Source organism: Cornus florida, unplaced genomic scaffold (assembly GCF_030987335.1).
Source record: "Cornus florida cultivar Cherokee Brave unplaced genomic scaffold, ASM3098733v1 CherokeeBrave_3.0.0_Hap2_Chr10, whole genome shotgun sequence".
NCBI lineage: Eukaryota > Viridiplantae > Streptophyta > Magnoliopsida > Cornales > Cornaceae > Cornus > Cornus florida.
The window spans coordinates 106697238-106711191 of NW_026775580.1; the positions used below are offsets into that span (position 1 = coordinate 106697238).

At 36.3% G+C, this 13954-nt stretch overlaps 2 protein-coding genes across 2 annotated transcripts; one reads left to right on the forward strand and one right to left on the reverse strand.

Moving 5' to 3' along the window:
• Nucleotides 1-548: 548 nt before the first annotated feature.
• On the forward strand, nt 549-1426 carry LOC132276788 (uncharacterized). Its single transcript, XM_059778399.1, has one exon. It carries the CDS (start codon nt 685-687, stop codon nt 1279-1281), a length of 597 nt encoding a protein of 198 aa, XP_059634382.1. The 5' UTR covers nt 549-684; the 3' UTR covers nt 1282-1426.
• A 1801-nt stretch (nt 1427-3227) lies between these two features.
• On the reverse strand, nt 3228-9318 carry LOC132276789 (E3 ubiquitin-protein ligase SINAT5-like). Its single transcript, XM_059778400.1, has 3 exons — nt 8790-9318; nt 4420-4806; nt 3228-3770 (listed from the first exon to the last, which is right to left on the reverse strand). Exons 1-3 carry the CDS (start codon nt 8988-8990, stop codon nt 3408-3410), a joined length of 951 nt encoding a protein of 316 aa, XP_059634383.1. The 5' UTR covers nt 8991-9318; the 3' UTR covers nt 3228-3407.
• Nucleotides 9319-13954: the final 4636 nt, after the last annotated feature.

Sequence of the window (13954 nt, forward strand, 5' to 3'; positions counted from 1 at the left end):
TTATTAATAAAAAAAATTAACTAAAAAAATTAATTTGCAAAAATAAAAGGGAAAGAGATAATAGATATATGTTGTTTGTTCCCCTCTCTCTATCTCGTTTATTTTTCTCTCTCTATTATCTCTTTCCCTTTTATTGTTGTGTGTATGCGTAAATTATCTCTTTAAATTATTTTATTACTTTATTAATTCTTAGTGGGAATAGAATGGTCATTTCACCTCTTAAGAAGTGGAATGGGCATTCCACCTTTTTGATAGAATAAGCATTCCCTCAAATGGCCATTTCACTTTTAATATAACCCACTAAACAAGAAAATGGAAATAAATACATTCCATTCTACTTTCATTTGATTTCATTCACTCACACTACTTTCATTTGATTTCATTCACTCACACCAAACTTAGGCGGAATACTTTTGACTGCTTTCTAAAAACATCTGACCCTTTAATTAAGGTGGTTAGGCTCAAAATTAAGAACGCATCATGACGTGGCAAAATCATAACTGCTCTTGGTATTATTGCAGACAAAAGTATGATGTGCAGATCCAACCAATAGTCATTATATCCCTTTCCTTTCTCACTCAGTCTTTTACCTTTCCTTTGTCTCTCTCATTTCAGCCCACTGTGTGTGCTGGTCCTCTCTCTCCCCTTTCTCTCTCTACAGGTGAAAAACAGTGGAATTTAACCATGTACGACCCTTATAGACATAGATCCACAAAGGGTCGAACAAACCTAGCTTCATGTATAGTAGCGACGGTTTTCTTGCTCATCGTAGTCGCCGCTATTGTTATCGTCTTCTTCTTCTTCTTCAAACCCAAGGAACCAAACATAACCGTCGAAGCTGTACGATTCCCGACCTTCTCCGTCGCCAACGGCACCGTCAACTTCACCTTCTTCCAGAACGTCACCGTCAGAAACCCTAACCGCGACGCCTTCACGCATTACGACAGCTCGCTCCAGCTCGTCTACTCAGGGAGCGAAGTCGGGTTCGCCTTCATCCCCTCCGGCAAGATCGACGCCGGACACACACAGCGAATGTCGGCCAAGTTCGCCGTCGAGTCGTTCCCGTTGAAGTCTGCGGTGTCCGGCGTAACGACGTCGGCGATCGGCGACGGTGGGGTGGGGATGGGTGTTGTGGGACCGACGATGGAGATAGAGTCGAGGATGGAATTGGTGGGTAGGGTTAGGGTTTTGAAGGTTTTCACGCACAGGGTGGAGACGAGGATGAGATGCAGTGTGGCGATTGAAGTGAGTGATGGGTCTGTGTTGGGATTCCATTGCTGAGAATTATGTGTGCTGAATTGTAATTATAATTGAAAATATATATATATTCGGTTCTGAGATTGGATCGGTATGAACTGTGGATTGGATCGAGAAAGTGCATAGAACTGTTGCGCTGTTACTGTACTTCGTTGTGTTTTGTTAAAAATCAACCATCACTGTTTAATGGTTAATCATCATTATCGTTGCCTGGTCCGGATTTTAATCCCTTCTTCCAAACTAAACAACTTATTTAAATCATTTAAAAAAAAAAAAAAAAAAAAAAAAAAAAACCATATAGGACGCTCTCTACTTTTAATAATTTTGTTAAGTACTTTGTAAAAGTTAAAATATGTGTCCTTATCTGTGTAAATATAAAACAATAATAGTATGCCGTGAAAATAATACTCCTTTCAGTCCTAAAAAAAAAAATGTCATGGTTTCTTTTTGGTTTGTCCTCAAATATTTATCATTTTTTTTTTTTCAAATAATATATTTTAATTTTTTTATATATGCCTTTTGAGTTTAAAATTTTAAACTTAAATATTTAAAACTTAGAAGCGTAAATTAGTAACTTTTTAAAAAGATAAGACATGTCTTACGTGTTTTTTTAAAAATTCTTACTCACCAAAAGCGACTTCTAAATTGAGACAGAGGAGTAATAAAGTTACTAACATTTCTTTTATGAAAAAGATTATGACAAATAAACTAAAATTTGAGAGGTACACGAGGTTAATGAATTTTGGACTAAATTAGTCCCGAAGATTATGGCAAATTAACTAAAAATTGAGAGGTATGTAAGGTTGTTGAATTTTGGACTAAATTTGTCAGGAAGATTATGACAAATAAACTAAGCATTGAGAGGTATATAAGTTGACAAATTTTGGACTAAATTAATCATAAAACATTCTTTATTATTCTCACCACTCTTCAGGGAGAAATTTTTATTTTTCTTTAAATTTATAATATGATATAATATTTGAAAAAATTATGTTAAAAAAATGTTTTGAAATATCTAATAATTATATACCTGTTTAAATTTATTTTTTAAAATTATAAATATATTTCTCGCATTGGTGATACTGACACATAATTTGTCAAAAATTATTTAACTTAAAATTATCAATACCTTTCATCTTTCCACAACATATTATGTTTTTAAGAAGATGGGTCGACGTGGGAGGAGAAGATATCAACAGATAGAAGTTGTTAGAGAAGTTCAAGTCTTTCTAATTCAGAGTATAATTATTATTATTAACGGACTTATTACGTTTTTGAGAAGATGGGTCAGTGTGGGAGGAGAGAAATTGGAATCTTTCCTAATACATAGTACAATTTTAAATTAGGTCAAACCCTAAGTCACATAATTATTCTTAACGGATGAAATTTTCATGCTCCAAGGACGCTTTTGCTCTTATTCTTATTTCGTATAACTTGAATTTTCGTCTAACTCAGTGAATGTGGTGATTGAGAGCTAGATCCCAACCCTTGTCCATATTTGGAAGGACTATATATATTATCATTAGATTGGACAATGTCTACTCATTATTTATTATTTATTAATTAAATAGGACGTGTCAATTTACTATTGATCCACATCAGCGGTGAATATGTTGTAGATCTCACTAGTAGGACCCAAGTATTATCCCATTAGATTTAGGTGAAATCAATCTTCAGATTCCAAAATTCGTGATATCAAAGTTCAAGCTCGCAATGGGTCTCGAATTTAAAAGTCAATTGCAACTTCCAACAAACTTGATCATTTGCATTCACAACCACCGAAAATTATTGCATTTAAAAGATTGTACCCTTTGCATGACCCACAATTTTACAACATAATGCACTTCCAACTGTCAAATCGTATTCTGTATTATTTGTTGTTTAAGAGACTTAGCAGCATGAAGTGAAATACATCGTGGCCAGAATTCCATCTGAGAGAGAGAGGGAGAGAGATGGCTCCAGATAAAACGTAGAGCCAACCACTGATGATATTAACAAGGAAAGAACCTTCAGAAACAATGTATAAAAGCTGAAACTTGCAGCAAGTTTCATACATATTTCAAAAAATATCAACATCTCTATCCACTGATAATATTAGCAGATAAATTCCACACAACATAGAGCAATCCAGAAAGAACCAACCAGCAGCCTTAACTACAGAGGTTAGGTATACATGCCCCGCCATCTGGGTTCTGCTGTTCCTTCCATATCCGCCCTGTTACTCGAAGCTTTAGCTCTTTCCTGTCCCCCCCAGAGAAAAAAAGTGCCATGTTACGCTGTATAATCAGCCCATCGTGGCTGTCCCTAACTTTCCTGTGGCTATCCCTGATGCTTCGTGGGGTGCCCTCCCATATGAGTTTCCGCCCATTTCCCCCAACTTCCAAACTGTAGCTATAGTTTCGAGCCTCTGTCTCATCACCCATGAATCTCAAAAATGCCATATAAACAGGAGCCATTCCGAGCTGAAAAGCTTCAAAATGAAGACAGAAGTAGTGTCCAAAACAATTGAAGACCTGAAAGAGAGACAGAATCAAAAAAGATGTGCGATGTATTCGTCTGTGATGCTCAAGATTTGAACTCTAGAGCAGTAAAGAGATTTTCAATAAACCACAATAAAGTCAGTATCTTGCAGGGATTATGTGGTTTTTAATTGGCTCCAATGTCCATATCAGGATTACAAATTTATAATTTTAGTTAATTTCTCCATCATTCATAATATTTAATAACAAAGTTTGGGATTTTAGTTATTAGTAGTATTAAAGATATAAAAAATGAGAAAGAGCTATTAATAATTACTGTTGTTGTAGTTGTATTGCTATTATTATCACTCTAGTTATTGCTATTATCATTATTACTACAATTATGATTAAAAATATTTTGGTAACTATTACTACTACTATTATTATTACTTGAGCAGTAAATAATTATGAATGTGTACACTATTTAATGCATGGACCAAATTTCAGGATGCCTTCACAGTTTACATTAGCATTGGGGAGGCTGTGACCTAACAAAGAGAATTTGGCTCATATAATCTATATTACGGTTTGCGCGATGACCAAAAAGATGAGTACTTTATTATTGAGGACCATCATAGTCATATATTAGCATCATTTATAAAATAAGACAATAATATATTACAAGGAAAAAAAAAAAACTTACAGTGAGCATCCATGTGGCATTTTCTACTTCACGTGGATTAGATTTGACATAACGATGGTTGAATGTGCATCCAGAGTGCATGTCTACCTTGTGATCGTCCTTCAAATGAGTAACCAAGCATGGAATATCCCCAACAACTGAGCATTCCGATCCGGCATATGGGCAGTTATATGGCCTAAAGTTACACAAAGTCTCGTGCTTGAGCTTGCTGTAGTAGGGAAATATCTCAGGGCATCCGAGGGCGCAATACTTGCAAGGCAGTTCAAGTGATTCAGCCACTTTTTCCAATGCCAGACACCTTATATCGCCAAGTTCCTGTCTACAGGTGGGACACCGGTTGTGTACCCTTGTTTTACAGGTAGAACAGAGTGTGTGCCCATTGTGACACTGCATTAATCAAAACTTGTTAGAGCAATCATCTAAAATCTTTAAGCTGGAATAATATAATCAACCATAAGGTAATATATGCACTTATTAATGGAATCGCAAAAGGACTTTCCATTTAAGAACACAGGTACAAAGGATTCCTTAATTAGATTTACCCAGTAACTGTTTTAACTATATAGTTAATATGAGAGAAAAGGACAGTGGTTTAGGCACCACTATTTAAGGCCAATTGCAAGCCAAAAAAAAGTCCTCGAAGAACAGCATCCAAAGGAAGAAAGCTGCTGTTTTTGCGTGAAAGGAAATCTAAAAATAAAAAACGACACTGTAAAGCAAATACCATGGGAAAACCACAGGTCCAGAGTGTTTCAGAGCACCAATGTACTTATATATGCAGGAGCTTAAGTATATAAATGCGTATATGTATTTATGCATGTAACTCAACAGTTATTAAAGACAACTTAGGGATGCTCTATATTTCATTTGGAAGAAAAGGAATGATAGATTGCACAGCAACAAGTTTTCTTGTCCAAAGGAGATAACCAAATGTATAACATGGGAAGTGTTAGTAATATTGGGTATTTTCCTGCAAGATGTAATTTCAATGTTTTCTTAGCTACCCAAGTCTTATTCAAGGTTTTATCCTTGGTGTTCCCTATAAGGGTTTTGTTTGGTGTGGGGGGTATGCCCCTACTTTTCTTATGTATCATATTGTTCATATCCATAAAAATTTCCTCCATTTAGGAAAAAAAAAAAACTCACTATTGCCAAAGGGAGAATAAACGAGTGAATCTTTGGTTTAAGCTCTCTTTGTTAGATAACGGAGGGCATCCCCACCTCTTCTGAGGGTGGGGCTAATCCCTTCGGATACCCAAAATCACCCCTAAACCACGTATATTGGATTAAGATCAGAGAGGAAGTTTTTGACGCCTCCAGAACTGAATACAAGACCTCTGGGTCATGCCCAGAGACCTTATGCCAACTCAGCTATCCCATGGAGATTAAATATTAAGTTTAAGCTTTCGTGTAGTCAAAAACCATAAAAATTGAGGGAACTTTACAGAATACAAAAGAGACCCCAATTCATGGACAAATCTGCAATTATACAGAGTTGAAATGATGAATTGGCGATAATTCTAACTGGAGCTAGGAGGTAACCTGAAGTTGAAGTTGAGTTCTTCTTCAAACCTTCAGTTTGACCAGAAGATACAAATAATCAAAGGGAAAGCCTATAAAGCCAACATGCAAATTCTGTAATGGCAGAGAAGACCATAAATTACATTAAGAGATGAACGAAAAATAGAAAATGGAGCAACAATGAAGAGTAACATATAGATGGTTATGAACATGCATATGAAACGTATTGCAGCACTAAAATTTTTGTTCCTTCACCTATATTGTCAAAAGATTAAAGGCCACATAATTTTGTCCAGTTCAGCCCAGCCACTCGTTCACAGCTTTGGGAAGCCATATCAAAATCAGAGTATCAAACACCAGCAATGATAAAATATAACTTTGTACAATATAAGGAATGGAAGCAATAAAATGCAGGACGAACTCTTACTGTGACATTTATACACAGAATTTATTCCACATCATCTCACTAGAAAACTAAGAACAAACTGCTCAATTGTAAAGGAAACACAGAAATGACCTCCCAATACCCCAGACACCCATCACTACTCCTTCAAAACTCCCATTAGCATAATCCTTATGAAGTACCAACAGACTCCAAATTCCTTATCTTGAGAGGGAAAAAGAAAAAAAAAAGAAGCTTTTGGATGATGAAAGCAATCAAACTTTATCAGAGGTTGTGAATCAGCAATGTGCTTTAAGGTCACAAATTTACTGAGGCCAATTTTCAACAAGTGAAAAATTGTTGTAATGCTGGTCTAAGTCCAACCTTTTCACCACAAAATCACCACACAAAAAGGCACAAGCAATTCACGGTTTATTCTCACAAAAAGAAGCAATTATTTAGTATCCTTTCCTGAACACCCCCAACCCTTTCAATAAGATAAAATAGAAGAAAAATAACGGAAAAAGAAAGTTTGCCGTTGTTCTTCAAATATTAAAGCAGCAGAAGATATTGTTCTATAAAATATACAAGCGAGAGTCTCTCAGACCCATTAGCAGTGCCAACTACCAACAGATTACACGACACTGCATTGCAATGGCCTTTCTCACCAGCTAGTTATGTGACTTCATAAGGTGTAATTGTAGATGTTGGAAAGCAAAAATAGTCCTTGAAGCTTACCCCAAAAGAAAAGAAAGTAGTCCTCGCCATGATAGTAATGTTAACATATGATTCAATCACTGTAATTAAGGCTTATGCAATAAATGACACTTGCACAGTCATTGAGTATGTTATTCAGAAGTAATGTCAATGAGGCCAGTTCACAAAGGATCGTTAAAAAAAATACTAGCACTAAGGCCTACATCCACAAGCAAAGATGATCAATAAAGTTCACTGTACAATTGCAGAAAACTATAATGTGGCTGCAAAAGCTATGTGTAATCACACATAGCCGAAGCGAGAACAAGATAGCACCAAAGTCCAAAATTAATGAGAGTGGGATCGCCTCGAGAGCGCTTGTATATTATATATCATATGTATGTGTACATATCTTAGATGAAATATAATTATATTAATTTATTAAATTTTATTTTTGGTGCATATTTTTTAATTAATATAATATATTTTTGATAATGTTTTTGTTAATATATATAATGTAGTTAACATTTGTCATAGTATAATACATATCAGAAGGGAGAGTTGTCAAAGTGGTCAGTTTCAAGACTTCAATCATTAATTTTCTTTTAATGTATCAATTTATAACCTAAAGCGCACACGCGGCAATTGGATAACGAGCCTCTTGCATTGAAAAGGTGAGAGCTCCATTAAAAGATGCTCATGTGGCAGCTACTGGATGGAAATCGTTTTGAAGTGCGTACTAAAAAAGTGAATCTCTGGATTCTAAATATTGATTCCGCAAATTTGCCACGGATTCACTCCCAATTCATAAATATGTGCGCAGGGGGCAGAATCGCCACTCTGTCAAATGAATTATGTGACTTAATGCCAAACTATCAAATTGTACCCACAAATCTTACAATTGAGTTCTCACTCTCTCCAAACTCTCAATCTTGTCTTCCTATATAGTCGGGTCCAATTGCTCCCCTTGTATACTTGGAAATGCCTCTTCTTGGTGTCAGGATTCAAGAAACCATGACAACAATTAGATAGTTGGGCAGTCCATCTCTCTTTCTTTGGGGGAGTATGTAAACTCATAATCCCTCTCACACAAAATTTATGTTGCATTAGTGAGGTTCCCATTTGATGTCCTATATGCTCCTTACTCAAATTGTTACTTCCTAATTTTCCCACTTATAGAAGATCCATTTTGAAATTCATCATCATAGTTTGCGATCAGATCTATCCCAGTAATTAAAAGAAGATGTAACATGGTCCAGCACAAAAAACCAAAAAAACTATTAAAAAAAAAAGAAGCCCCCAAACATCCTCATTCACCCTACCTATGGGCATATGTACAGTACTTAACCTTTACCTCATGGTGCCCTCTTCCTGCCAACCATAAGATCAAATAACCAAACCCCGAACAATCTAACTCAATTAAATCAACCAATCAACAAAAGTCCCACAAATGAATTCATGCAACAACAGTCTTCAAACAGAATGCAGCATTCTCCATAAAATTGACCCCCAAGACACTAACTAATTTTTTACAAAAAATTTCAAAACCCCAACCAACCAATCATCAACCTGAGGAAATTAAAGAACTATAGTAAACAATTTTTTAAAAATGCAAACTTGCATCACATGATACATCAAAATAGGGTTCCCGAGAACCTCCACATCAAATGAAACCAATTCATGAAAAATCCAACCGCAAACAATCGAAAAGGCACAATTAAGGATAAAGAAAAACAAGAACCCATTAATTTACATTCAATATAGAACAAACCTGATGTATTGGAGGGTACATTGAATTGGTACAAACTGGGCATTCGAGAAGCTCATGAACGCTTGTGGTTGGATGGATCGTGGAAGAGACAACGTTATTGTGAGGCTTCAAGGACGAAAACTGAGGGTGATGATGTTGATGGATCTCATCCTCATCCAAACCATCCGAGGATGATATGCATTCAATGTTATCCATGTCCATTCATACAATATATAAAATCTATATGTTTATACAAGCAAAAAGAGATAATTATATCACATTATGGGTTGATTCTGTGTTGGGTCTGATTCTTTTAGCTGTAATTTTCACTCAACTGTTCAGATTTCTCGAATGAAACCAGAGAGATGCTCTTTTTGATGCCCTTTTCTTATATTGCCCTAATTGAGACAGACGAGAGGAGAGGGGAGAGAGAGATTAAAAATAAATAAATAAGTGTGTTAAATAGGAGGTTAGATGGATTAGGTATATACAACTATGCAAGGGTGGTTTTGATCTCGATTCACTTTTTATGGAACTTAATTTTTCTTAGGAATTGATAGCTGTTACTACTTACTTTGTCTTCCTATTACTCTGGACTATGTTGACATGTATGGTATCTATTTCTCTTGCATACCATTGGTATGATTACTTATTAATTATCTTATGATTTATTAGTAGTGACAATAAAAAGTTTAATGATTTCTTTTAGGAAACTTGTTTAAAAGCTCATATGGAAAGTTATAAAAAGAAAATTAAGAAATAAAAGATTCCTTTTTAAGAGTTTGGAAAGCGAAAAGAATTTTTTATTTTTGACAATGTCATCCGGATAACTATTTAATTTTCTTCCAAATTTATCGGGTAGAAAACCCAAGAAATTATGCTCTCTTTTTTCAAGTAATGGAAATTTTATTTTCTTGAAAATTTTCATCCTAATCAAATAGGTAGAAGAATATAAAATTTTCCTTCATTTACTTATTAATATTATTTCTTCCAAGATAATTCTCTTTTTTTTCAATAAATTTGTTGATTGAATGAACAAGTTATCCTTTAAATTCTTAAAGATGTAAATATGCTATGAAATTTAAAGAGAAAAATTTTGTCCTTTAGAAAAGAAAAAGGAGATTGTTGATGATAGATTCTGTGCAACTCGGATATGATCTAATTTCCTGGACAGAGAGAAGAAAAGGTGATCCTACAAGTACCGGTGTGTTACCGGTGGAGTAGGTTCCGACGAATAAGTCAGTGTGCGAACTAATCTCTTAAGAGAAATCAAGAACTTGAGTTAGGGTTTTTTGCGTACCTCCAAACGTTGATTACCCCCCTTTTTTATAGGGCTTAGGTTAAGATGTCACGTAAAATTACCTTATTGTAATCTGTAGACTTAATCCTCATCGTAATCTTTAATCCTTATCGTAATCTGTAAAGCCTATCTCAATCTGTAATCCTTATCGTAATCTACAGATCTTATCTCAATAGTGCGTTAATTTAGCAATCTTCCCTTAATTATGAATATTTAAATTATACATCCATCAGTTGCCCCTCGTTTCGGAGGATTGCTTGTCAAACCACCGGAACGTTAATTCCAAAATATTACATAATAATATATAGTTAAAATTGCAGAGCCTTGTCCATTAGCCTGACTTATATTGTCATTTCGCGAATACAGTCGGGGATCATAGTATCACATTGGCAGCTCGTATATGTGGTAAGCTCGTATATTTGTCGTATATTGGCAAGTTTGTATATTTGTCGTAGTGCCACATTGGCAGCTCGTATATGTGGCAAGCTGCCATGCTGGTAGTCTACCGTTATGTGGCAAGCTGCCATGCCATGCTGCCGTGGCAAGCTGTCCTGCTGGCATGCTGCCATTATTTGACAGGTTGCCCTACTGGCATGCTGCCTTTATTTGGCAAGCTGTTATGCTAACATGCTGCCGTTATTTGGCAAGCTACCCTGCCAGCATGCTGCCGTTATTTGGCAAGCTGCCCTGCCAGCATGCTGCCGTTATTTGGCAAGCTGCCCTGCTGACATACTGCCTTTATTTGGCAAGCTGCCATGCTGACGTTATTTGGCAAGCTGCCCTGCTGCCTTTATTTGGCAGGCATGCTACTTTTATTTGGCAAGCTGCCCTGCTGGCATGCTGCCTTTATTTGGCAAGCTGTTATGCTAGCATGCTGCTGTTATTTGGTAAGCTGCCCTACTAACATGCTGCCTTTATTTGGTAAGCTGTCATGCTGGCATGCTGCCTTTATTTGGCAAGCTGCCCTGCTGGCATGCTCCCATTATTTGGTAAGCTGCCTTGCCAGCATGCTGTCGTTATTTGGCAAGCTACCCTGCTGACATGCTACCTTTATTTGGCAAGCTGTCATGCTGGCATGCTGTCGTTATTTGGCAAGCTGCCCTGCTGGCATGCTGTCTTTATTTGGTAAGCTGTTATGCCAGTATGCTGCCGTTATTTGGCAAGCTGTCCTGCCAGCATGCTGCAGTTATTTGGCAAGCTGCCCTGCTGACATGCTGCCTTTATTTGGCAAGCTGTCATGCTGCCTTTATTTGGTAAGCTGCATTGCTGGCATACTGCCTTTATTTGGCAAGCTGCCCTGCTGGCATGTTGCCTTTATTTGGCAAGCTGCCCTGCTGGCATGCTCCCATTATTTGGTAAGCTGCCCTGCTGGCATGCTGCCTTTATTTGGCAAGCTGCCCTGCTGGCATGCTGTAATACCCCTAATTTTAAAAAGGATATTCCTGGTATTTAATGATATTTAATTTATTATTTAAGTGCATTTTATTTGATTATGTGTCATTATTATTTTTTTATTAGGTGCTTAATTGTTTTCTTTTGTGGTGATTTAATTTATTTAAATGATATTTATTTTTAGTTATTTGATTGGAATTACTTGTTAGTGTTTTAATTATTTAATTGGCATTAATGGTTTAAGTGTAATTGGTTTAGTTATTTGATTGGAATTACTTGTTAGTGTTTTAATTATTTAATTGGCATTAATGGTTTAAGTGTAATTGGTTTAATTATTCTATGTGTGTCTTATTTTATGTGTGTCTTGTTTGGTTTAATTGGATTTACTAATTATTATTTTGTTCAATTAGATTATTTGTTAAGTATTTAATGGTGAATAGGGTAATTAGGTAAATACATCTAACTAGGGTTTTAATTACAGTATAAATTAGGGTTTTATATTATAGCCGTCGTAGGTTTCTACGTTAATTAGATGGGCCGATTAGGATTGTGAGTTGGACTTAAATGAACTTAGGGTTTAGGAAAACTCTATAAGTATAAGGTAGACGTCTGTGTAGGGTTTTTTTTAAACAAAGCACACGTTTTGTGGAAGTGGAGAAGGAAAAACGCAGTTTTTCACATTCTGCCAAGGTTTGATCAAAGCTCCGATCCCGCTTCGTCCGTGGTCCGATCGAGCTGAATTTTAGAGGAGAGGTTCATGACTCAGTGACGCACAATCTGAACGGTGGAGATCAGAGTTTGACCTCGGGAACAGTGATTCGTACTCGTGAACAGTAACTGGGTCGCACAGGTTTTTCCCATTATGCCCGGATTTCATCAAACATCCGATCCCGCTTCATCCGTGGTCCGATCGAGCTGAAATTTGGAGGATAGGTTCATGACTCAGTGTCGCACAATCTGAACGGTGGAGATCAGATTTTGAGTTTGAGAATAGTGTTTCGTACTCATGAATAGTAACCGGGTTTTGGAACTCGCCGGGATTTTTTTTTAAGAAGACGACGTTGAAACTTTGAACAAAAGTTTCTGAGGCAAGATTCTATCCTTACTCTTTCCCTTAGGCTTCATACTCTTTGCACTCTTAAATGATTTCAGGATTAATGAAGATTAAACCAAACTAAAATGATATCTGTTTTGCTATGAAACTGGTAGTTACAATAGTGTTGTATGCTTGTTCAACCTAGACTAAGCATGTTTGTGGATGCATTGTGGTTCTGTGGTTCACGTTTTTCCTTACCACTGCTAGTATAAATTATTGGAAGGATGGGTCTAGATGATAGCTATCTTAACTTCTGTAATAGCAACTGTTGGAACTTAGATACTAGGAGGATTTAAGTTTAACACTAGATCGGTTTTGTGGAACACTATAATTTGAGCATGTCTACATACATACTGTAAATATTGTTCTGATGCTTACATTATCACAGTTAGTATCAACTGTGGAGGTTAGGATTTTGTGATACATACCCTACATATCTGTATGTCATTTGTAAGGTGTTAAATGGAAGTTTTAATTAATTCTGTCTTTATATCAGACTAAAGGGAACAACTTAAATTGGGCATGTATATGTTGTTGTTGTGACCCTGTTTATCAATGCTTATTTTATTACTGCTAACATTGAATGTTGGATGTTGGAATTTAGTTGATATATACTTGATTTATTGGTATTATTGACTACAGGATGATTGGAAAATAGGCACCGGTATGGGACGGTGGCATACTAGGAATGGGTTTGGTTTTTAAAACAATACCATTACCCACCTACTTGGAATAAGGATGGGATTAACTAAAAGTTAAGTCCCGTAGATTTGTATTGTCATGGCAACTACTTGTTGAGCGGCAATACCAGAGATTTTGGATGGATTTTATATATGTACTGTTATGGTGCCTCGGTATGAGCTTGAGTCTCAGGACCGATGGCTAGGAAGCGTATATGCATCGGGATGTGTAGCTGGCTACGATGGTTGGAGGTGTACCCTGTTTAGGTATAGGTACATATGCCCACTTCGTGTGCGTTTTAGCATGTTACCTCTATTCAGGTTGAGACCGGCCTGTAATCCAGTGAGAGTCCTTTAGTGTGACTATATATATATTTACGGACTATTAGCTATTGTTGAATTGTTTAGGATGTACATGCGTATCGGGCCTCTGTTTGGATTGTAGTAGTATAGAACTTGCGCGTGGGCCTGACCCACTTCTATTTTTCAGGTACACGACAGTTCCAGGCTTAGACATGTTCGTGCTGAGCAGAGATCTCTATTCACTCTTCCGACGATGTAGGGCTCTCTCTATAGTTTTATTTCTGGACGTTTATTATAATTGTTCTATCTTTCGTTTAGATGTTTAATAGGGGTCCACTAGAGATGGATTCCCAAGTTGTAAACTGATGAAGTTTTGGAGTTTGGGTTTGATGGATTTTAATAATTATAATATTTT

What these genes read in the sequence shown, in the direction of transcription:
- LOC132276788 (XM_059778399.1), top strand. Translation starts at nt 685, where the DNA reads ATGTACGACCCTTATAGACATAGATCCACAAAGGGTCGAACAAACCTA.
- LOC132276789 (XM_059778400.1), bottom strand. Translation starts at nt 8,990, where the DNA reads ATGGACATGGATAACATTGAATGCATATCATCCTCGGATGGTTTGGAT. An exon ending in TGTACCCTCCAATACATCAG is followed by an intron (nt 4,807 to 8,789) that starts GTTTGTTCTATA and finishes TGATTAATGCAG; the next exon opens with TGTCACAATGGGCACACACT. An exon ending in ATGCCACATGGATGCTCACT is followed by an intron (nt 3,771 to 4,419) that starts GTAAGTTTTTTT and finishes TCTCTCTTTCAG; the next exon opens with GTCTTCAATTGTTTTGGACA.